Source organism: Seriola aureovittata, chromosome 21 (genome assembly GCF_021018895.1).
Source record: "Seriola aureovittata isolate HTS-2021-v1 ecotype China chromosome 21, ASM2101889v1, whole genome shotgun sequence".
Lineage (NCBI taxonomy): Eukaryota > Metazoa > Chordata > Actinopteri > Carangiformes > Carangidae > Seriola > Seriola aureovittata.
This window is the reverse complement of record NC_079384.1, coordinates 9597196-9619890: the sequence shown is the minus strand read 5'-3', so window position 1 is coordinate 9619890 and position 22695 is coordinate 9597196. Positions and strand designations below refer to the sequence as shown.

At 38.8% G+C, this 22695-nt stretch overlaps 1 protein-coding gene across 2 annotated transcripts in view; it reads right to left on the bottom strand.

Annotated features, from left to right (window-relative positions):
• Positions 1–22695, bottom strand: part of LOC130162246 (protocadherin-15-like) — a 162871-nt gene that overhangs the window by 29879 nt on the left and 110297 nt on the right. For both annotated transcript variants that reach the window (XM_056365903.1, XM_056365902.1), the window contains 3 exons: positions 8379–8488; positions 7690–7830; positions 3886–4013 (listed from right to left, as the gene is read on the bottom strand). In XM_056365903.1, the coding sequence (XP_056221878.1) occupies positions 3886–4013; positions 7690–7830; positions 8379–8488 (379 nt within the window). The remainder of the gene's footprint in view (positions 1–3885; positions 4014–7689; positions 7831–8378; positions 8489–22695) is intronic.

The following is a 22695-nucleotide window of genomic DNA, read 5'->3' as shown; positions in this document are numbered from 1 at the left end:
TTTCTGATGATTATAGTTATGATAGTAACCCCCTCGCTTCCTGTTCATCATCATAGTTTCGGTGTTTGAGCAGCTGATCGACACAGGGCAATGTCATGTACAGCATATTAATTAGTGCAGGATTGTTATCTCTCTTGTATGTCTTACTCACTGAAAGCCACATTATGTTGTTGCTTTATCACGATTTCTTTTCTTTTTGCTTGCGGGGAACCTGCTCGGACTCTTTTAGCGCTTGAATTGTTTGATGTAGTACTCTGAATAAGCAGTAGGGGGTAAAGTGGTGCTTTGAGCTGTATGAAGGACAGTTCTTCTGTCATTCTGACTAAATACCAAGTATCTCCCACATTCACACAATACATGCAAACCTCACATTCACATCCAGACTCTCAGTCAGACAGACATTGATTTATTGCATTACTAAAAGAGCTGGGAGTATAGACTACAGATTCAGCCCTGAGACACCCACCACATCAAAAAGGTAACACTATGATAGGAAGAAACAAAAAAAATGTATTTTTCATGTGGCCAGAGAATAAGGAAATAGAGGCGAGGAAGGAAAGAAGAAATAAAGGAAATAAGGAGGTATACATGTAGAAAGATAAGGGAAAAAGGGAGGATTCAGGGAAGAACAGGTGCATAGATCCATTTTTTTGTGTTCATACCGGCAGAGGTCCATGGCACAGTTAGGATAACTTCTCGGCAATAAATCTATATCTGCAGTAATATCAACCTATTGTTTAAACTGCAATAGCACAGGCGTGGAGTACAGACCTGAATATATATAATATTTTCTATTACACCAAGGGTATAGCTGTGTTCAAAATCCATGTGGATGTGAATTCTAATTAGGTTTCGATTGTGTGGTGTGCTCATACTGGAAAAGTGGCAAAATTAGGTACACTTAAATCAGTCAGTATGGAATCACAAAAAAACCTTGATTTTTGAGCTGAGTTCATGGGTGTACAAAAGAAAAACAACGTGGGTGGTGGTGAAAAAGCTCCTGGGAAAAAAAAAGAAGGTTGAACTGTTGGGAGAACATTTTGCTGTCTCTTTAAAAGGAGCCATTTGAAAGTTTCGCTATTGCTACATAACCCACATTAGCATTGAAAGCTGTATACTTTACTGTATACTAGTTTTGCCAAGAGCTTCAGCCATCGTTGCGTATACAATACAAGGGGTTATAATACACCCTATGAGCCACGTTACTCCTTCAGGACAGACTGGATGCCACAGTGACTTGGTATTGGTAAGTGGTAATATGGTCAGTACAAGGAAAGAGGTAATAGAAACATAAACAACACAAGAAGGTTGCTTTGCACCGCTGGAGACCGCTCTTGGTGATTAAAGGAATGACGTTTGATGCTGAACTCACAACGTTTCTTCAAGACTGGTAAGTAAATGGCTGCTAATGTTGGCTATGTAGCGAAGCAAAACTTACAAATAGCTCCTTTAATTGGCAGCACTCAAATTGTCACTCTTGCAGTCACATTTCGATTGTCTTGACACTGCTTATTGCTCTTGTATGATAAAAATATGAATATAGTTTATAATATATAAGTTTCATATATAGAATTATTGGGACACACACAGAGTTTGACTTTTTCAACTATCCTGTGTGTTTTGAGTGACAAAAGACAAATGTTGTGAAAGCCCTTTGGTATCACTTTAACTTTAACATGAAACAACACATTTTCACAAATGAATACACAGATTCAGCACTTACAAAGTACAACCATTCCAGTGCTTTTTAAAGGCCTTTCCATTCTGCATTTTTGGCACATTGTGACAAAGCAACCGCTCTGAATCTCACTGGACACCTGAGCCTCATTCAAAAGCATTTTCACATGATGACTGAATCACTTGGTAAACCAAGGTCGTGTTCAACAGCATTGTGTGAAAATAATGTAGCCGCCTCATTAATATCAATGAAACCTCTGTGGGGTGCAAATGCAGAGATCGAACATAAAGGAAAAAAAAAAAGAAGGTAAACACAGCTCAACTTTTGCTGCATTTTCAAAGCACCGATAACCAACACATGCCAGCACACATTCCAGATGGATAATTGTATAACATGGCAGCCGTAGCTGATGTTATGATGAATAAAATAACTTGCTGTGATGACTTTCTGAAAATGTATGTTCCTTTCTAATGCTGTCTGATATTGTTTCATTTGATAAATCTTCAAACTCATGAGTGTATTATTTAAACTTGACTTCCTGGATATATCATCTTTTCACCAGTACCTCTAGCAACACACCCATACCAGTGCAGCCCTTTGAATTCTTTTTTTTTTTTTTTTTTCCATGCAGGGCTATTTTTGGTTTAAACACCCACCAAAAGGAAGCCTGGAAGGTTAAAATGGGGATGGAAAGGCTGCAGAAAGGAATTCAATTCAGTAAATTCAATATCTCTGCATTTGCATTGGTTGTGGTGGGAGAAGTGAAAGAAATGTCTTAAGACAAAATGTGACACAAATTGAACTAGAAAAATAAAACAATCTTCGGAGGTAACGGATAGGTTTGCTGACGTGAGACACATCTCGGGTCTAATGAGTTTCTGTATTATGGCGTCTTCTGAGGGACCAAAAGAAAGACAAACTCCTGCACATGTACTTGAACATGGACACTCTGAAGACATGACAGCCCGGCATGAAGCAATATGCACAGCTAAGAAAATGTAACGCAGTATACACACACAAAAAAAATACATACACACACACACAATAGGTGCGATGGCATTAGTTAGAGCTGAGTGAAACCACTGAGACTGAAAATGCACATTTCTCAAACTCTCTCTGTCTTTTGTCCCACTCACTCTTTCATCTGGATGTTAGCGAGTGTGCTGCCAGCATCCGTGTCTATCCTTCTAGTCACTCCCTGCCATTTCATCTATTCATCCACCCATGAATCATGCATGTGTTCCCTGCCTTCTCCTGTCCAGTCAGTTCATCTCCCAGCAGGATGCCACTTATCTTTATCTAACCATCAATCCTCGCTCTTCGTTGCAACCTCCACATCTATTGCTGCTCCCTGTGATCATTGAGCCTACTAGCAGGCTATTAGTTCTTCATGTCAGTCTGTTTAAGTATTTAAAGAGGTCAAATGACTATAGACTGTAAACCACATTTACGCACACACAATCCATATGAAAAACAACACCCTCAGGTGCTTGCAGCAGAGGAATAATAATTAGAGACACCAGATTTATGAGAGAGAAAAGCACATTTTCTATACTTGTGAAACTGTGATTTTAAATATGACTCTTTGTTGCATGCTCTCCTTATTCTCTCATCATTCCTGTCACTCTCACTGTGTACAATCTAATGAAGCAGGAATACGGGGTTCTTAAAAACTGTGATAAAATATTAAAGCGCATACTTTTCTGCCCAAGACCCTGCCCGAGTCTCCTGTGGCATCCAGGCTCATTAAAACGTATTGCTGCTTCTCAGATAGCGGCTGAAAGAGAAACGCTCCGTGACCCATTTTGGGCCCTGGAAGGCATTTTAATAATACGAGTTACTGAAGTTGTTTACAGTGATATGAAATTCTTCAGAGTTAGGTAAAAGTAAAGGGGAACAAAGAGATGTATCAATTAACAGAGAGACAGAAGTAGACGTCGAGGGAAAAACAGACTAATTCTTACCAGATTATCTTGTTATGTACTGGATTTAAGATTATCTCTGTTTAAAATCCACCTGAGGACTGCGAGCACCTTCATGATGAGCTTAACTGAATTTAGCTGTACATCTTCTTTTATGACCAAGTCATAATATTTTGAATTTCACACTAACAAAGGGGATATTATCAAGCAGGAACTGCTAACAGGATTACCTGCATTACATTGTGAGCTGTCAGATGGTTTGTGTGTGTTTGTGTGTATTTGTACCTGTACTTGCAACACCGATGTGAAAGTTTTGGCATCTTCTGCAACACCTCCAATGTAAAGGGGTCTGGTGAAAACTGGTGGGTGGTCGTTCTCATCCTGGATGTCAATCACCACCTTAGCTGTGTTAGCTAGGACACACACAATTAACACAGTAAGATATACTTTTGAATATGACATTACAAAAAAATATAAAAGATGAGCTTCTGTGAAGCACATATGGTATTTGCTGGTACACATGCAGTGTAGAGCTGCTTGATAAACTGCAAGGGATTTCTGTTGCAGTCGACTAAAGAGATTAATAAAATGGGACAAACACAGCCACATGTGTAAAGCACGGGTAACCAAGACCAGCCAGTATCATCCAACTACAGAGCTGCAACTCCAGCAGGTTCAAGCCTGTAGCACGACCTGGTTTAGACCTGCAGATGTAGACATCCCATCTACAGGCAGGTAAAGCCATGGCTTCTGCATTGGCTGCAGATGTCACAACTATTACGATTGCAGTGTCATCTTTGCTTGTGGGTGATCATGTTGACAAGTCGATGCTACGGGTCTAAAAAAAAACATTAGGAAAAATGAAGAAAGAAGTTTAACACTCAAAAGCTTTTCAGCTTATCTGCTTTATCCAGACTGTGTGAGCGTGGTTTGATCAGATATGTTTGGTAACACGCACACAAAAAGCCCCGTATCTGTTATGACATTTTGACTCAAATTTGGCAGAAAATATTGTGTAGAGGGCTCCAGAGTGAGAAGCTGAAAAACAAAACGGGTTTACATAGTGATCAAAAGGTGGGATGGCAGAGTGAGTAATGACTGAAGGCTTGTTAGCTTCACTTCCGGAGCCGAGGGGTAGACGTTCACAACTCTGAAAATGAGCTGAGAGAAACATTAGGAGCTGCTGAATGTTAAGGTGATGCTGCATTAGAGGTGACCCTGCTCTGAGCCAACTGATCACATTTTTTGAGATATATGCATCAAGAAACCCAATACTGCTGTCAACATTATGGCCTTTGCAAGTTAGGTTTTCAAAATAATGACTGTGCCAAGGTTTAAAATGAAGTTTTGCATCAGTAATAGTGTAAAAGCCATTTTGAATTACACACAGAAACTATATGGAAAAAAAACAATTTAAAATATACCAGCCATTACTGTAATTAAACCACACTATTTATTCAGTGTAAGACAAATGACTGTGCCAATGAGCCTCTGACATTCATATTCAGTGATTGCAACTTGGAATGACATGCATTCAGTCTTTATCTGGCCTATAACAGAATTCGTAATCACACCCACGTAAAACTGTAACACAGTACAGCTACCAATCTCCGTGAAAGAACCATGTGTCTCAAAGAAAGAACAAATCTCAGGATTGTGAACTGCTCAAGTTTTACTCCGAGAAAGACAAATGAAAAAAAAGAAGAAAAAAAAAATCACCCAAAAACTTTGGCACATATAAAGAAAAACACAAACAAACAAGCAGCTGCAAATGTTAATCTTCTTATCTACCATAGCCGTCCTAGAGACACCGTTCCAAAACGTCTATTTACAATTCCAACCTTCACTTTAGTTAGAAAACTGGATTAACACATTATTAGAATCCTATTGATTTTCTGCCTGATTAAAATGCGTACCAAAAAGAATTGAAGGGGATTTGCTAATGACTACAATGATTTGCAGTTTTAATCCCTGCAGAAAGCTTAAATTCAAATGGTTGGATGAAATGAGAACAGCATGTGGTAAAACACTATAATTAAAGAAGAAAGGAGAAACCCGGGGAGCTGAGCATCAATTAAGAAGAATGCAGATATGTTGTGAAAGGAAGAAAGAGAAACGAGAGAAAGACCAGCAGAGATAGACATTTAGAAAAAGGCAGAGAGAAAAGGCAGGAAGAAAGAAAGACAGAGGGAAAAAGAGTTAGAGACTAATTAGAGCCATTTTCACTTCAGATATAATTTCAATTGAAACCGTGACAACTTGTTTTGGTTGGTCCCCCCACGTGCAACTGAAGAGAAATCATTTTTGGATGGATTCAAGTGAGGATAAAAATGAACGAGAATGAAGATGAATAATTATTCTATAACTAGAACTACTGCCTTGTGGTAGTATGCCTCCACCAACCAGCCAAGGTGCAGGAAATATGGCCACAATCTCCCCTTTTTCAGAACAGTATGATGTCACTGTAAAGTTGAACTTTGACCATTAGGATATAAAATGTCATCACTTCATTGTTTTATCCTATTAAACATTTGTGTTAAATTGTGTCACAATTAGTGACTTATGGCCAAAGTCGTGTTTTGTGAGGTCACAGTGACCTTGACCTTTGACCACCAAAATCAGTTCATCCTTGATACCAAGTGAATGTTTGTGCTAAAATTGAAGAAATTCCCTCAAGGCGTTACTGAGATATTGCATTTTGCATTCAAGGGAATGAGACGGACCGATGGACAATCTGAAAATATAATGCCTCTGGCCCTGGCTGTCGCCGGTGCGGAGCCATAAAAAGAAATTCAATGAAAGACTAGGACTGTGCTTAGATTAAGGCAGGTTAAGTTCAATGTAACGTTGACTTGTCCTGCTCTCATAAAGTGATGGAGTACATTTATTCAAACACTGTAGTTAAGTACAGGTCTGTGTATTTCCCTTTTATTCTACTTATCTACTTATATTGTTTTATTCCAGTGACATTTCAGTTCAAAATCTTAAAACAAAACATCCCAAAAAAAAAAAGAAAAAGGAATTAAATAAGCTAAAAAAAAAAAAAAAAAAAAATCCTTCAATAAAAAAGGCAGTTTCTTCTTTGGGGCCCCAAGTCCCCTCTAAACTTCTCAAATGGTTTTATTTAAATTACTGTCCCATGCCCATAAAAATGTATTATTTCATTAAAACCCCTGGGTTGGTGACCACTGGACTAAACTGCCAAACTCACTTAAAACTATATCTATCTCAGCCAGCCAACACAATAAATTCATCAGTATTAACAATTTAATAACGTAATATTTAATAATATAACAGTCTCAGGGGTCAGTTTCTATGTAACTTTCTATTTGACTTACTCTATACTTTTAATTTTGCTACTTAAAGTAGATTTTGCTGATAATAATTCTGTTTATATTTAGGGTATACATAGGGTTTTGAATGCAGGAGTTTTAGTATATTTGGAATTAATGTAATGCATATAATTGTACTTAAGTAAGGATCTGAATATGTCTTCTCTTGGACAGAATATCTGCAAAAAGTTATGGCTTTACAGATAAAATCTTCAGACTTGCTAGCTTTATCCAGCCACTTTGATCATCGCAAACATATTTCTGTTTGCCAGTTAAATTGTAGACAGTTACATAATTGCATTTCGGTGAGATGTGATAGCCAATGAGACGCTTATCTACCAAGTGGATAAAAAAAAGCAGCAGTGAAGACAACAAGGTGGTGTAGCCTACAGGTTTGATAGACAGCTGAACGAGAGAAAGGGCAGTTTGAAAGGTAACAACAACAGCCAAGGTCTAATATAATGTATCCTCCAAAACATACAACTGTATACAGAAGAAGTTGGAGAGAACTTGTGCAAGGTAAAAGCAGATAGAGCTCCAGAGAGAGAGGCAGAGAGGGAATGAGAGTGTGGGTGTGCAGAGAAAGCTAAAGCCTGAGGCAACATTATCTTAATATCATGTAGCAGGCAATGCACTGTTGTTTTATTAATCCTTAAGTGTGTGTGTGTGTGTGTGTGTGTGTGTGTGTGTGTGTGTGTAATTAGAGAGAAGAAAAATCGGTGATCTGTGGTGATGCAATCTCGAGTTCATAACTTACTCTTTGAGGGGGCGCGGAGGTTTGAGGACACCACTCTCATGGAGTCTGCCTCTACCTTCAGAACGTAGCTGGAATTGGCCTCAAAGTCCAGGGGCTTGGCTGTGGAAATCGCTCCCGTTGTTTCGTTTAATGCGAACACCCCTGGAGAGAATGAGAGACAGAGGGATAAAGAAAGACATCAGGAAGTGAGGATGAAAGAAACACAGTGCAAAAGATAAGAGAGTAAGGTCAAAGAGGGATTCAAAGTGAGAGAGTTTTTTTTTTTTTTTACTTTCTTGCATATGGCAGTTGGATAAGTGGACCATTTTATACAGGGTGAAAAGGAGGTAATGTGCCAGGAGCTAACAGATGGAGTTATTTTGAAGATTATTTTTTTTTAATAAGAAACAAATGACAAAGAAAACAATCAGCACCTAACCTGAAACGTATTACTGGTATTGAAATAGCTGGAGACACTTTTTTCCTGCTGCTTTAATCAGACAGGTAGAGAGATGGTGAATTTCATTGTATTTCCGCTGCTACTATCAAAGAGTACAGACACCGTTAGTGGGCAGAACTAACAGGGTTCATAACTTAATCATATAAACTCACCAGCTACTTTAGCAGCAGTCACACCCATACAGGAAAGCCAGCCAAGTGAAATCCACAACAGAACAGCTATGTGCATAAACAGCTCGGCGTATACTCACCTCCCTGGTTGCCATCGATGATGGAGTACACGATGGTTTGATTGACAGCAGCTGCCATGATGACTCCCACTGGGGTTCCAACAGCAGCCTCCTCGCTCACTGGTGGAAACCTGGGAATGTATGAGTCAATCAATATCAACCGATAAGGAAATTAAATATGTATATGTAGGCTGTGGGCCCACCTTCTCTGGAGGGTCGACTGCAATTTGGCAAGTTAAATACAACTGTGATTTAAATCTGTCAAGCATGTATGCAGAATTTTTTTTACTCCTTCATGCCGCAAGCTTTTTCCACCTTGACTTTACCCCAAACGATAAAATATATGTACGTAGTATTTAAACTTTAAGAGCTACTTAGAGGTTATTGCAGTTGCAGATAGGAACATGAAAAGTTGGCAGCTGAACAACAACCTCTTTAATGCTGGTATGGAACAAATTCACTCAAACATTGATGTTTGATTTCTTCCACATTTAAATTTCTGACAACACGGATCATCAGTGAATGTCAGTCTGACATCAAAACAGTCAAAATGGTCAAAGCGGTTCAAAGCAGTCTCTGTTCACAACTACCATGTGCTGATAACAAGGTGGGCAGAGGGCAGGGAGAATTTCACTCAAGTTTCTGCAAGTTGATTATTAAAACATACTGACATGAACTGAGTCCAGTTGCTGCCTGAAAGATACAAAATAATTTCATCAACATGGGGTACGCTTCAGGAAAAAGGCTGGTAATAATTAGGGCTACACTGATCATTATACATAAGAACGTGGTTTCTTGCTGGGAGTGGGTGGTGGTGATTGTGGCTTGCCAAAAGCTTAAGCCATCGTTGTGTTTACAAGGTCAGAGGTGATGGAAAATGATGGCCAGGGCTAACTGATTAGCATCTTAACTTCAGTGGAAGAAAAGATGTGGTAGACAAGAGTTAACATCTGTTTTGCTTTCCACGTAGTGGAAAGTAAAGGAAACAAATTTGATGCTGAACTCACAACGTTTATTCTAGACTGGTAAGTAAACAGCTGTTAATGCTAATACTGGCTATGTAGTGACAGCAAAACTTACAAATAGCTCTAACTTCAGAAATGAGTTAAATAAACCTAAAATATTAAGTTGAATTGACTATTTAGCCACATGGACAGTTGATACGGACAGGTTTGCTTTCTTTCAGTTTAAAGAGTGAACTCTCAGCAGTGCATTCATTTTCATCATTTCAAGTCAGAAGACCTCAAGTTAGGAAAACTCATGTTTGTCTGGTCTGAAGATTAAAACTAGACTTTTTAAGTGGAATTAACTTGGATTGAACAAAATGTTTAAATTGATGTAACAAGTAAGATTAGTTGATTTTACTCTATTTGTGCTTGACAGAGAACATCAAAGGTTGATTGATTATAAAAACAGTTTGTGATTAATCTTAGTAGCAGTAGTAGTAATACACATGATTTAATTAATGTGCTAAAATGTGAAGCCCCCCTATGGTCCTCTAAGATGGTGTACATCAAAATATCCAATCTTAGCAGTACAATATCAACTTGTAGTGACAACAGCATTATTAGACTTAGACTTATGTTTATGTTGAAACAGTCACAGCATTTGTTAGAAAAAGATCGTGATCTGGTGTAACTGAGGAAACGTTCACAGTGACTTCAGACACAAAGTGTTTATATACATTTGACCAAAATACGGTATTTTCCAAATCTTAACCCAAGTGCTTTTGTTGCCTGAACCGAACCCTGGTCTATATATATATATATAGAAAGGTTGAACATAATCTATAGGAGACAGGGTTGTTGACAGGCCCTTATAGTGGCCTGAGCCAAGCAGTGAAACCAAACCACCAATAGCTTTTTCAAGAGAACCCAGGCATGGTCTTGTTTTTATCCACCTGCTTCTCATTGCATGTGGTGGGCAGTTTTCCCCGCTTACAACCCTGACAGATTTTCTTAAAATCTGGCAACTCTCAAATTTCCAACAGCTTTCGCTCCATTAAATAAACCCATTGCAGTCATTAGGCCAACAGTCACAGCTGGCTAAACAATATAACATGGCCTACCAACTGGCTAAGCTATCAAGTAATCACAAGGTGATAAATGGGACTGTTAGGGAGTGAGAGGGAGTGTGAGTGTGTGCTGAGTCGGTTGGTGTAGATGTTAACTTCCAGCCCAGTCAATTGCTTTTCTAACCACCTGCTCAACCCAAACACTCCTCCTAGAAAATATGTAATAAGCCTGAGGTTTACTGAATGATTATAGATTTAATTGAAATAAAATGTTGTTGGTGATGCAGTTTAAAGTAAATCCTCTTTTTATATAGAGTGTGTGTGTGTATATATATATATATATATATATATATTTATGAAGAATATAGCCTTTTTCACTGCAGACTTGTCATAGTAGGAAAAGCACAGGTAATAATATCAACAATGGCTCTGTTCTATTCAAGCGTTCCAGTAAGACATGACAGTGTGACAGTGAGCCAGCATGTGCAATACCAGCACCCTGAAACCTAAGCAGCTACATGCGACAAGCAAAAATGTCTGTTGTGAACAAGGTATTGTTTTCTCTACTGTAAAGTCCCATCCTGTCTAAACTCCTATTCATTTGGCCTTTAGAAAATGTGAAGTGTACAGTGAAGTGTTGACAGGAAAAGAGAGAAGAGAGTGGAGAAGAGAGAAACAGTGGCCCTTGGCAGAATTCAAACATGGAGCTCTGTATTTTTATGGTTAGTGTCTGAAAGCCCAAGGCCTCCATCGAGCTCCTGAAATGTTTGTGTTTTCCTTTGTAATGAGTAGAGAGCCAAACAGTGGGTTAGGATCAAGTGAAGAAGCTACATGAACTCACCCAACAAAATGTTTCTTCAGGCACTCACAATGTGTGAATGCTTGTGCACAATGAGAAATGACAAGTCTGCAGTTATGTTGTTAAGCTGCAGCAGCAGCAGCACAAACATGGTCAATCAATAAATTCAGGCTTGTTTTGTTGTAGTGCGACAACTTAGAAACATGAAATTATTAGATTGCTCTGCTCTCGCTTTATTATTTTCCTCTTCCTCCCTCTCTAACATCTCTTTTCCTTCTCTCTCTCTCTCCGCAGTTTTTCTACTTCTTTCACACTAAAATCTCAATCCATCTACATTCCTCCTCCTGCATCCGGTATCTCCTCTTTCCCCCATCTTTCCCTACACCCCTCCCTCCCTCCTTCCTCACCCTCAGGCTGCTGCTTCTAGCCAACATCCCAGCAGACCTCAGCCACAATTGTTATCCATTCCTCCATCCCTCTCTCTCCACAATGGCTGCCCGACAGAGGTAAAGTGGCACAATGGACAGGACGCATGCACGCACGCACGAATACGATCATTCCAGTATACTCAATTACTTATAGATGAGTCAAAACACATTTACAGCTATACAAATGCACACATACACACAAGATTCCATGTACATATTTAGGACAGGTCTTAGTATAGATAAACACACACACACCCGCACACAGAGCTCATTATCAAGCCCCAACCCCCCCCCCCTTTCTAATCATTGCTGTCCTAACTACTGCAAGCTGGGCTGATACTGATAACAACAGAGACACACACACACACACACACACACACACACACACACACACACACACACACACACACACACACACAAACTTGTACTACTCTACTTGTGAGGACATTGTATTGACTTTCATTCAGTCTCCAGATGCATACTCTACCTGTAACGTTGTCATAAGTGTAACCCTAAAACATTAACCTGAGATGAACCTCGTGGCTGTTGACTTTCTGAGACAGTGTGAACAGATTTTTGTACACATGAAGTGATGGATGGCATACGAACACGCACGCACGCACGCACGCACGCACGCACGCACATGCACAAACACCAGAAGCACATCAGACTGGATGTAGGCTAAAGGACGTAAACATTACACAGAGTTTCAGCAGTGTGAAGGGAAAGAGAATAATGAGGATAGTGATAGATGTTGGGCAATGATACCCTCCTCTCTGTGGGTCTCTCTCTTACAGCCACTGTCATTCGTTTGTCTCACTCATTACGTTTTTTTCCATCGCTTTTTAGGCTGTTTAGTTCAGCTCCTGTTTCTCCATGATACATCATCTTGCCTTGGTGTCATTATTCTTGCTGTCCCTCCTCACACTGCTCTTTTTCATTTCTCTCTTTCCCTACCGCGATTCTGGCTCTGTCACTTCTTTTAATCTCTTTCTTCCTCTGTCTCTCCTTGTCTGCACCAAACTACAATATCCTTCCTCTGTGCCAATCAGTGCCTTGCTTTGGTTTCATTGGGCTCTGGCAATCATAAAGGTTTTTTTTTTTTTTTTCCCCAAATGACAGCCATTTTTGATCTACAGCATGTGCTCGGTGTGGGAGGCTGTGCCTGGAAAACAGCACGACAAACTCAAATAAGTCAAATCTTATTAGCCGAGATTAGCAGCCTTTCTTTTTATTATTATCTAAGCTGGGCATGCACTGCACAGTTTTATTAACCATGCATTAACTCACACCTCATGTTTAAACACCAAAATGTTCTATGTACTTTGCAGATCTACCTTTCGCTATGTTTTGTCCATTGACAGATTACTTCAGTCAGTGTGTGTAATTTGGAAAGCAAGAAGAAAAAAAGAACATAGGCCTACAGTTAAGCTGAGTATGAGCACAATGTGGTTTGTTTTGCAACAAAATTCAGGTTTATTTGGATAACAGCACCATCCCATTCAAGATTATAGCTAGCCAAAACATGTAAAAAATACCTATAATAATATTAGAACACAATGATTACAGTTTATAACAGCTGTCCTGTGGGAAATCAGACTGGGGAACGTTTTAACTCTTTGACGGCCTCACAAACACACAAGCAAACAAATTAAAAAAAAAAAAAATAAAAAATCAAGAAATCCATTTGATCATCCAACAGGTGGACAATCTGATTGTCAGTCATTGGGACCTCCCTCAATGAAAAATTGTGTGCTTAATATGCACAGTGTCTTCCCAGTGTTATGGAGACATACGCTCAAAAAACAACTTGTTCATACGACAAACGGTCATCCATTTATAGCTGTTTCAAATGTTCCACACTGGGGAAAGCTATTATGCAATAATCTGCTATGATCATAGAACCAAATAGCTGTGTAAAGAAAAAAGAATAAAAAAAACAATTTGAATCATCCAAAGACTCCTCTCCTTCCAACTACTTTGATGTCATCTAGGTTGAACCTTTCATTTGTTTAAAAAGAAAAAAAAAAAAAAAAAAAAAATCTGATATCCAATAAGACCACTGGGCTCTTTTACTCAAAGTAAGAAAACATTTATAGCAGCTACTGGTCAGCAGCCGGAGTAAGAAGCACTCGCTACATGAACACCGACATAAGATAACAACATGCTTGTATCACCCTGCTCCCCCCTCCTCTCCCTGTCCAGAGGGTTGCTAATTGACTGTAGGATTTTCATTAGGATACTGTTGAGCAAGGGGTCTTAACTGCCTGGAGAAATAACCTTTACAGGCTGGAGTTCTCTAAGTTACTTCTTGTCCTGCTGTGGCCAGGGCTGGAAGGCTTCAATTTTCAGTTCACATGACTCTACAATTTTAAGAGCTTGTGGAGAGATGCTGCTTGAAATCCAAACAGTTTTCATATAAGGCAGATGTTGCCATTTTACAGCATCAGCCTGAATAAATGAAGTTTTTCAAACAGTTTTAACATTAGATCAGTTTAGTTAAAATATTGTGATGTTGAGCCAATATTGCTGATTTTATTACAGTTGCTGGGGCATGTAACTAATTATTTTTTTCTCTGTTTCTCTTCCCTGCTCAGCACTGTCTGAACAATCAAAATTCGTTTTCTGTACCCTCTGGCACTTTCCCTTCACTCTCTAATCTCACATCTCTCTCCCCTACCTCTCTCCATTCTGCCATATTGGCTCACACACAACCCCTCCATTTTTGTCACTCCTTCTTCCTGTCAATCACTCACCCTGGTCTTTCCAGCTCTCCCTGTATCTCTCAAGCAGATTCTCACTTTTCAATGTTTTGTCAGAAAGTGTCACAGTCTTTTTTCCCCCTGCCTTTTTCACTGCCCTATTCTCACCTTCTGCGTTACAATCTTTTTGTAATTGGCAACTGACAGTCAAATGGCCTGGTATCTTTCGAACAGTCTGGACATGAATGAACAACATTGAGGCGCTAATACATAAAACATATGTGAGACAGAGCAGGGAGAGACTTTTAGTTGAATTTATCATGTTGGATAAAATAATCGACTCAGGGTATTGAGGTTGACACCTTTATTCAACTGAATACGAATGAGTGTTGCTTGAACTAGTGTCTAAGCAGGTGTGTGTATGGCCACATTCGGGGTTGTGTCTATGTGGAACTGTATTTTTTGCTCACTTCCTTAGCTGCAAGCAGCAGCAAAGCCTTCAGACCAAGTCCAGCTGTGTTCTGTTTCCCATGATGCTGTGCACCAAACCATGCTGAAATATTACAGCCAAAATAAAACGTGGGTGAGGGATTTGTCATTTTGAATTAGTCGGTCCAACATGTCTGTCAAACTAGAGAATAAAACAGGTCATCTTCCAAAAACCTATACTGTATGAGAGGACACAGCAACATAGTTTGACAATGTTGTTATAACAACATGGCCATTACAAAAATGATTAAATGAGTGTTTTTTGATCTGCCACTTGCTATGCTTGAGGTTTGGTTAGGTTTAGGTGACAAAAATTCTTGGTAGATGTGAGAAAAAGACAAAAGATTAGGAACAATGCAACAACAACAAAATCCCACACTTTGTTGTTGTTGCTTATCTTAAATCCTATTTCTTCCATCTACATTAAAATGCCAGAGAACCCTCTCAGAAATATCATAACCAGGTTTAATAGCTCCAACTCTTCTTTGTTGGTATTGTGAATGAGGAATACACAAGGGGAAGTTGTTTTTTATATTGTAAATATCATGGAATAGTGTTCTTTCATCTGCACTTCTGAAACTCAATATAGATTAAATAATAATCATAAGAAAAATGCACACAAGACAAAAAATAAACAAAAAAAACAGACTGCAGTGAATTACACATTTCATCTTCATCCACCTTTGTGTAATGGTGTGTGCCAATTTGCATTCTGAGCACATTTAATTAAGTAGTTGTATAGTGTGAGTGTGACTTTCACTTCATATTTTTGTATGTGTGTGTGTGAGAGAGAGAGAGAGAGAAAGAGAGCGAGATTGAGGAGACATCAAGAGATAGCAATGATTTTACTTGTTATTAACATTAATCAAAACCGTCTATTGTGATCACTTTGTCTCTGTCTTATGAAACCACCCATCAATCTACCCCTCTCTCTATTCATTATCCATTTTCCCCATTTCTTCTTAGACATTTGACAGTTGCAACCAACATCTTCTGATAAACTATAAAGACCCACTTAAAAATGACACAATAACACCCAAATATGTAACAGCTGTGATTAAAAAAAAAGTAAAAAGAGATACTCGGAAAAAGAATGTAATATGAATGTGGAGGTAAAACTGCTTTCACCATTAACGTCAGATTTTATTCTGCTGCTTGAGAAGTATCAGCTGTTTCACCTGAATGAACACTAAACACGGTCGTTTCTACCAGACACTGCATGTTCGCTTTCATGTAACAACAACCTCGAAAAAACCGACCAGGCAGACAAAATTACTAATTCAAAAGCTGCCAGAGTTTGGGTTTTTTTTTTTTTTTTTTCATAAGCTGTCTGCTCTTTTGGCCATTCTGACTGTACTTCTCTTGAGCCCTTGAGTGTTATGTAATCAGTTCCTAAACGTACTTTAACTGCCCAACATTTACAGAAGTATGCCTTAATGGAGAATTGTACACAAGACATTAATTGTTTCTGTAAGTAAAATTCTTTTCTGTTTCTACGTCTTATCCGTCTTTGGGAGTATGAAAACCTGCCAGTTTGCTCATTGGGGTTGCGTGACATTTTACATCCTTGTTTCAAAGTGTCAACACATGTTAACCATCTCGTACAATATTCATCCATACTAGGGGGGAGACCAACATTAAAATACTTTAATTGTAAAGTAGCTTATTAAAGGTCTTTCATGAAAAAATGAAGTACAAGTCCTTGCAGACATGAAGAAAATGATCAGCAGTAGTACAATACCACTCACATGTGCACCCACATGGGACAAAACAACACATCTTATAGAAGGATCTGGGAAATAATGGCTATAGTTAGGCTCTGCTCTGTGCTGCCTTAAAAATAATGATTTTTCTTCCTGTGTTTATGTTCACACTGCACTGCGGCTATATTGCAGTAACTAGAGATCAAGGTAATTTCAGGCTCTGGCACAGGACTCGACAGTAGCTGACCTTTCAGTGTAACATAGATACACTGTGTAACACTGTCAGGAATGGATTTTCAGTTTAAAGAAGCTGTCTGAATTTGGGGTTTTACAGTGAGTCCACTTTAACTTTATTTTTTTCTTTGATCTGTTGGGTCTGCAAATCTGGGTGTCAAAGCCAAGAAAACTGTCTCTACTGCTGTTAAAGAGAGCAGCAAGATAACCAGCATCCAGCGGAACAAAATCAACCTGTTCAAAGGGTGAGGAAGGCTGAATGAGTCCCACCATTTCTTGTCAAGACCTTCATTGGTTTGAGGTCACGCAAACTTGCAGAAACATCTGCACACATTCATACCGTAATTCCTATTTTTCAGCCTTAGAAACGCTAATATTGGCATCTTGTTACTTTTCAGACACAAGTGGACAGATGCTGCAGTCTTCAGCTCTTTGTTCTGACAGAGAGCTGTCCACCTGTCGCATCTTTAACACCTATAGTTACACATATGGCTGAGCTGGTATTCATATTTAAAATAGTTTGAGCTGGTGAGCTGTTGCTGAATATCTGCCGGATTATAGCCTTAAAGGAGTCTGTCGCCATCTGTCAGCTGTCATCCATGTCAATGACCCGCCAATAGACATTAACAATACATGAGTGTACAGACGTATGTCCACCTGACTGACTGCCGACTCTGAACACGTCTATCTATCTATCAAACTAGCAGAATATTTAGAGTGTCAGTCTGCCTGTCTATCACTGACTGTCTGTGTATCTTCTTGTCCATCTATTCGAGTCTTTACCTGCCTGTCTGCTAGTTTGCTTCAATCTGTCAGCCTGTCGACTCATCTGCCACTTTAAAGACATATCTGCCTGTATGTTGATCTGTCTGTGCGCATGTGTCTGTCTTTCTGCCTGTCCATCAACTTCACTGCCTTTTTGAAAAAGGTATATTCCAGCAGCACCGTCAACCCCCCATCAAAGATTTACTGTAGTATCTCCTGTGTCATCTACTTTTTCCATCTGAACCTCGAACTCCACATCTCTGAACTGCGTCCCTCCACTATCCCCTTACAACATCCTCCTCTACCTGCCATTCTCTCGCTCACTTTTCTCCCACTTCACACTCACTCCCTTCCATACCTCACTCCTCTCTTTCTCTCTCTCTCTCTATCTCTATCTCTTGCCGTCTCCAAGTTGCAAGCAGTCTTATAAATAACAACACTATGGTTATTTGCCATTTGTTGTCACAGCTGTAACATTGCCAGGAGCACTCGGCTCACTTGGCTGTTTGTGTGCATCAACAAGACAAGGTAACCTTCAACTGAATCAGTTAGACATTTACTGGATTTATAGAGCCACAGATCGGGTGTGCTTGTGTTGACATATATTGGGGTGGGGATGCATTTATCTCACAGTTAAAATGTTTAAGGGCATCGGGGACTTTCTTCATTTTGGCAGAAAAGATGTTTAATTTGATAGAAGAATAGTTTACAGCTGAGGAGACAGGGTGTTGACTGTATAAACTAATATCAAAACAGGGAGGAAGTAGCAAAAGGGGTATAGTTGAAAAGAAGAAGTATTTTAATTAAAGATTATTTCATATTATTTCATATATGACTGGGAAATTATAAACAAAATTTTGGTGTTAGGCAACTGAAAGCATCCAAAAGGGAAAAACTCTCCAGCCAGACTAAAACTATGTAACTTCACATGTTTAGCAAATTTCAGCAAGTGTATACTTATACCTGCACATATCTGAGAAGAGCACCTCAAGGTTCTATCCTGGTATCTGTTGTGTTGTTTCCAACTACAGCCATATAATGTACCAAGGCAGCACTCTTTTCATTGTCGTCCTAGGAATACACAACTGCATCAACAGCGAAACTTTTCTGATAACTGGTGAAAGGATTGTAAGTCTCAGGTTAACAATGGTAAATCGCAATCTTTCAAATCTATCATCTATGTGCAGAAAAATCTTAAGGATGTGGATATGTGGCTCATTGTTTTTGTTTTTGGGGATTTTGCTCTCTATACTGAAGAGACAGAAAAGTGTGACAAAAGGGGAGGAGTTGAAAAGAGGAATGAATATTTTCATCAAGTTTCAAAAGGAGAATACATGCTCTGAAAAAAACATGCAAAAGAAAAAAATCACCACAACAATGCAGTCAGTTGATTCTAGTCTTTTGGGCAACCAATATATCCAGATCCCATAATTGTGGTATTTTAAATGAGAAATATAATTGGAGCTTAATATACAGTTACAGCTTTTATAACACTACTTGCTCCTTGGTTAATTTTACTGAATTGGAAAAGCCGACAGCCCCGAGCTAAACTCACACCCTGTGGTTGAGGGAAGTGATGCTGTGCCGCAAATTGGAGAAACTCAGATATGAGCTTCACGCCCCAGGAAAATCAACAAAACATGGCAGGCTTCTCTCAGTTAGGTCTGAAACTCTGCCAAAGGTAATATAATGATCATTTATTACAATTTGTAAACCCATCACCCATAGTGTATTCTCTATAGCAACTCTGGTTTTTATAGTTTTGTTTGCTAATCTCATATATGCACCTGTGATAATGTGTATTATGTTGCTTTTTGTTATTGGTATATCAAAAACCTATAAACAGAATAATTTTTTTTTTTTTAAAGTCAGATTTTGAGTGACTTCAAATGCTTACCACCAATCAGAGCATGTTAAACACGTTCTTTAAATTTAGATAATCTGGTCTGTGAAGCAAAGCACTAAACAGCCTGGTTGTGTATGCCTTCACAGCTGCATGCATTATGGGAAGAACCGTTGCCTAGGAGAAGCAGACAAAACTATTCTGTCTGTTCCAAGTACAAGATTAAAGATTCAGTTTTTGCAGTGTCTGTATGATCCGTTAACACCGGATCGATTTGCCAGAAGTTGGCCCATGCGTCTATCATAAGTCTGTACTTTCTGTTTCAGTTAACTTGATGGCAGAGAAATGGGACTGTCGTCTTTCAAAGGGAAAATTGACAGCTCCGGTTTTGCTGCTGTCCAGCTGGCTGGTGGTGATAAAAACTGTGACCTCCTGCCCGGCTGCCTGTGATTCTTGAACAGAGCGTGTACTGTATATCAGTGCAGAGACGCTGATAGATACGACCTCATTTATCTAAATCTCTTGCCATGCTGTAGTGAGTTATCTCCATCTTTGTAATGACGCAAGACAAAGCAACATGTTCCCATCTTTGATCACACAATGTCTTGATTATAAACAAAGCTTTGATGTTTAGAAGATATTTTTTCTCACTCTCTCACCACCTTCCAATTAGATTCATTAACAAAGTAACAGGCTACGAGGCTATTTTGACAGCATGTGGGGGGTGGGGAGCGGGTGGGAGCATGTGCCCGCATTCACAGACACACAGTCACACACAGGCACGGACACAGCGGAGACAAACAATGCATACAAGCACATGCAGGCACAAGCAAGGAAAGTGGTGGGAGGGGTTTGTAGATTTCAATAATCTTTGAAACGGCAATATTGTCTTTCTGTTCACTTAACCTCACGCTGATAATTGCCACCGGGTGCTGATAACTATTCATGTGTATGTGATACCGACTGCATACTAATGCTGCAGGTGCAAGGATGGGCCTACAGTCAGAGGAACAGAGAAGGAGAGGAGGAAATTCTGCTCTGACTATACACACAGTTTCCATGATGATTTAACAAACTTCCTCCTCAGCTTGTTAACTGTTTTACTAGATGAGAAACCCACAGCGTGAAAATGCACAAACAGCATGTTACAGTGCCAAAACTAAGCTTCACCTCTCTTCAGTGTGTGTGTATGGTTGTCTCTATTTGTGTGTCTGTATCCCAATAAATTTAACTTTAATGCATCCTGAACACAAACTTTGTTTGACCCTGAGAAACGTGAGGAAAACAATTCTACTGTGAATACCATTCTCTGTTCAGTATGTGATAAAGTTTCTTAAATTATTAAATATGTTGATCAAAATCAAATTAAAAAAACAATATCTACTATGATTTCCACAATAATGGCAAGGCTAGCTGAAAAACTGTATTATGTATTAGCAATTTTCAATATTATGAACTTTTCATTGTGCACGGTCCCTAGGCAGAAAGACAGATTTGTTTTGAGTCTGTACTGTTTGGATTTTTAAATGAAACACTGACTATGAGGTTAAAGTGCTGACGTTCAACTATTGTGAACAGTGTAGGAAACTGACCTTTTTATACATACCCCTGAGGAGCTACAAGTCCTACAGTGTTCACCCAATATGAAAGTGAACAACTCAAAACACACTTGAAGCTGAAAATCAGCACTTTAACTTCACCTGTTTCGTTTGAAATGCAGTTTGCTGGAGCACTGAGCTAAAAGTTTACTTGAGTACTGTATATAAGTATATTTTTTGAGTACTTGTACTATGCTTGGATATTATTCTCTTTTGGAAACTTATGGCATTTACTCCTCTATACTTAAATACAAATATTGTATTTTTGACTCTATTACCTTTCTATGAAGTACTCCTTACTTTAGTCAGCAGACTCAATTTTCTTTTATTTCCTAAAATGTGATAAGCCATACGCTGTGTATGTCAAAGGAAAAAAAAAATCACAGCCAACTCCTCGTCATTCAGGTTGTGTTGCTGCAAATTTGAACAGCTCAGTTTAAACATGGCAGTGGCCTAACTGGCTGATAAAGATGAGTACTTTAACTCTTTAACTGGATCTGTGTACTTTGTCTATCCCTGCAAATAATTATGCATATGTTGTGTGGCTAGGAAAACTAACCAATTTATCCATCCATCCATCCATCCATCCATCCATCCATCCATCCATCCATCCACTTGTTTAAACTGATTAAACAACAAGTAGTCATTTTATTATTCTTTAAAGATTTACAAATATATAAATGGGGAAATCTTTCTTTTAAATTTTGTAAAGAGCAAAAATAAATCACAAATCAACATACAAATACAAATTACAAGCAAATTGCAGTAATTTGTTACAAATTTGATAGATTGGCAAACAAAAGGCTGATGTGGTGTTAATTATACAACTACTAGGGGGAGTCGATGCCAGAAAGCTTCAAATTCTGCATGTAGGGGACAAAATGCTTTTCAAAGCATAACAAATTTTGTAATTGGAAAGACATTTGGAATTCGTATAATTGAATATAGTGATGAAAACAGTAAATTGCCAAAAAGCAACTTAATAGATCGCTTGTTTCACCATCTCTCTCTTTCATTACAGGGATCAATATTACTAATTCAGCCTTGCCCATGGCTACAAGCCTGTCTGTTGAAACCATACAAAATGATTAAGCTGCATTAGTAAGCTCTTAAAACCACACTGGTACAATGGTTAGCTTTTATTCAATAAAGCTGGGATAATTAATTCAAAGCTGGTACATTGTACCCTGTGTGAATTCAACATGGAAATAGAAGAACAAAAAAAAACACGCTCTCTCTCATTCTCACACACACACACACACACACACACACACACACACACTTAAATACAGGGACAAAAATGTAAAATACAAGACACACATGCACCCAAAGAGACATAAAACACACACACATACAAAAGACAAATACCCACAGAAAGGGACATTCACAGTGAAAAATACAAATACACACTGATTCTAAATAGTGCACTGTTACATAGACAGACAGACAGACACACGCACACACACACACACACTTGTAGCTGGAAGCTATGTTACATATTCATAAATGCAGTATTATATGGCTGGCTGACATCTCTCTCTTGCCTCTAACCCTTTTTCCTAAAAATAGACAGGAGCTTTACTCTTCTCTATTTGAAAGACAAACCTTGATATCTTGAAATTTCATCTTTGTATGTGTGGGAAAATATGTCTATACTGACACTGAAGTCGCAGTCACTCACAAACAAGCTCATTAGCTTAAAGCAGATGGTGCTCAGGTGTTTGAATAAAGAGTTAAAGCAACGAGATGTAAATATCAGAATC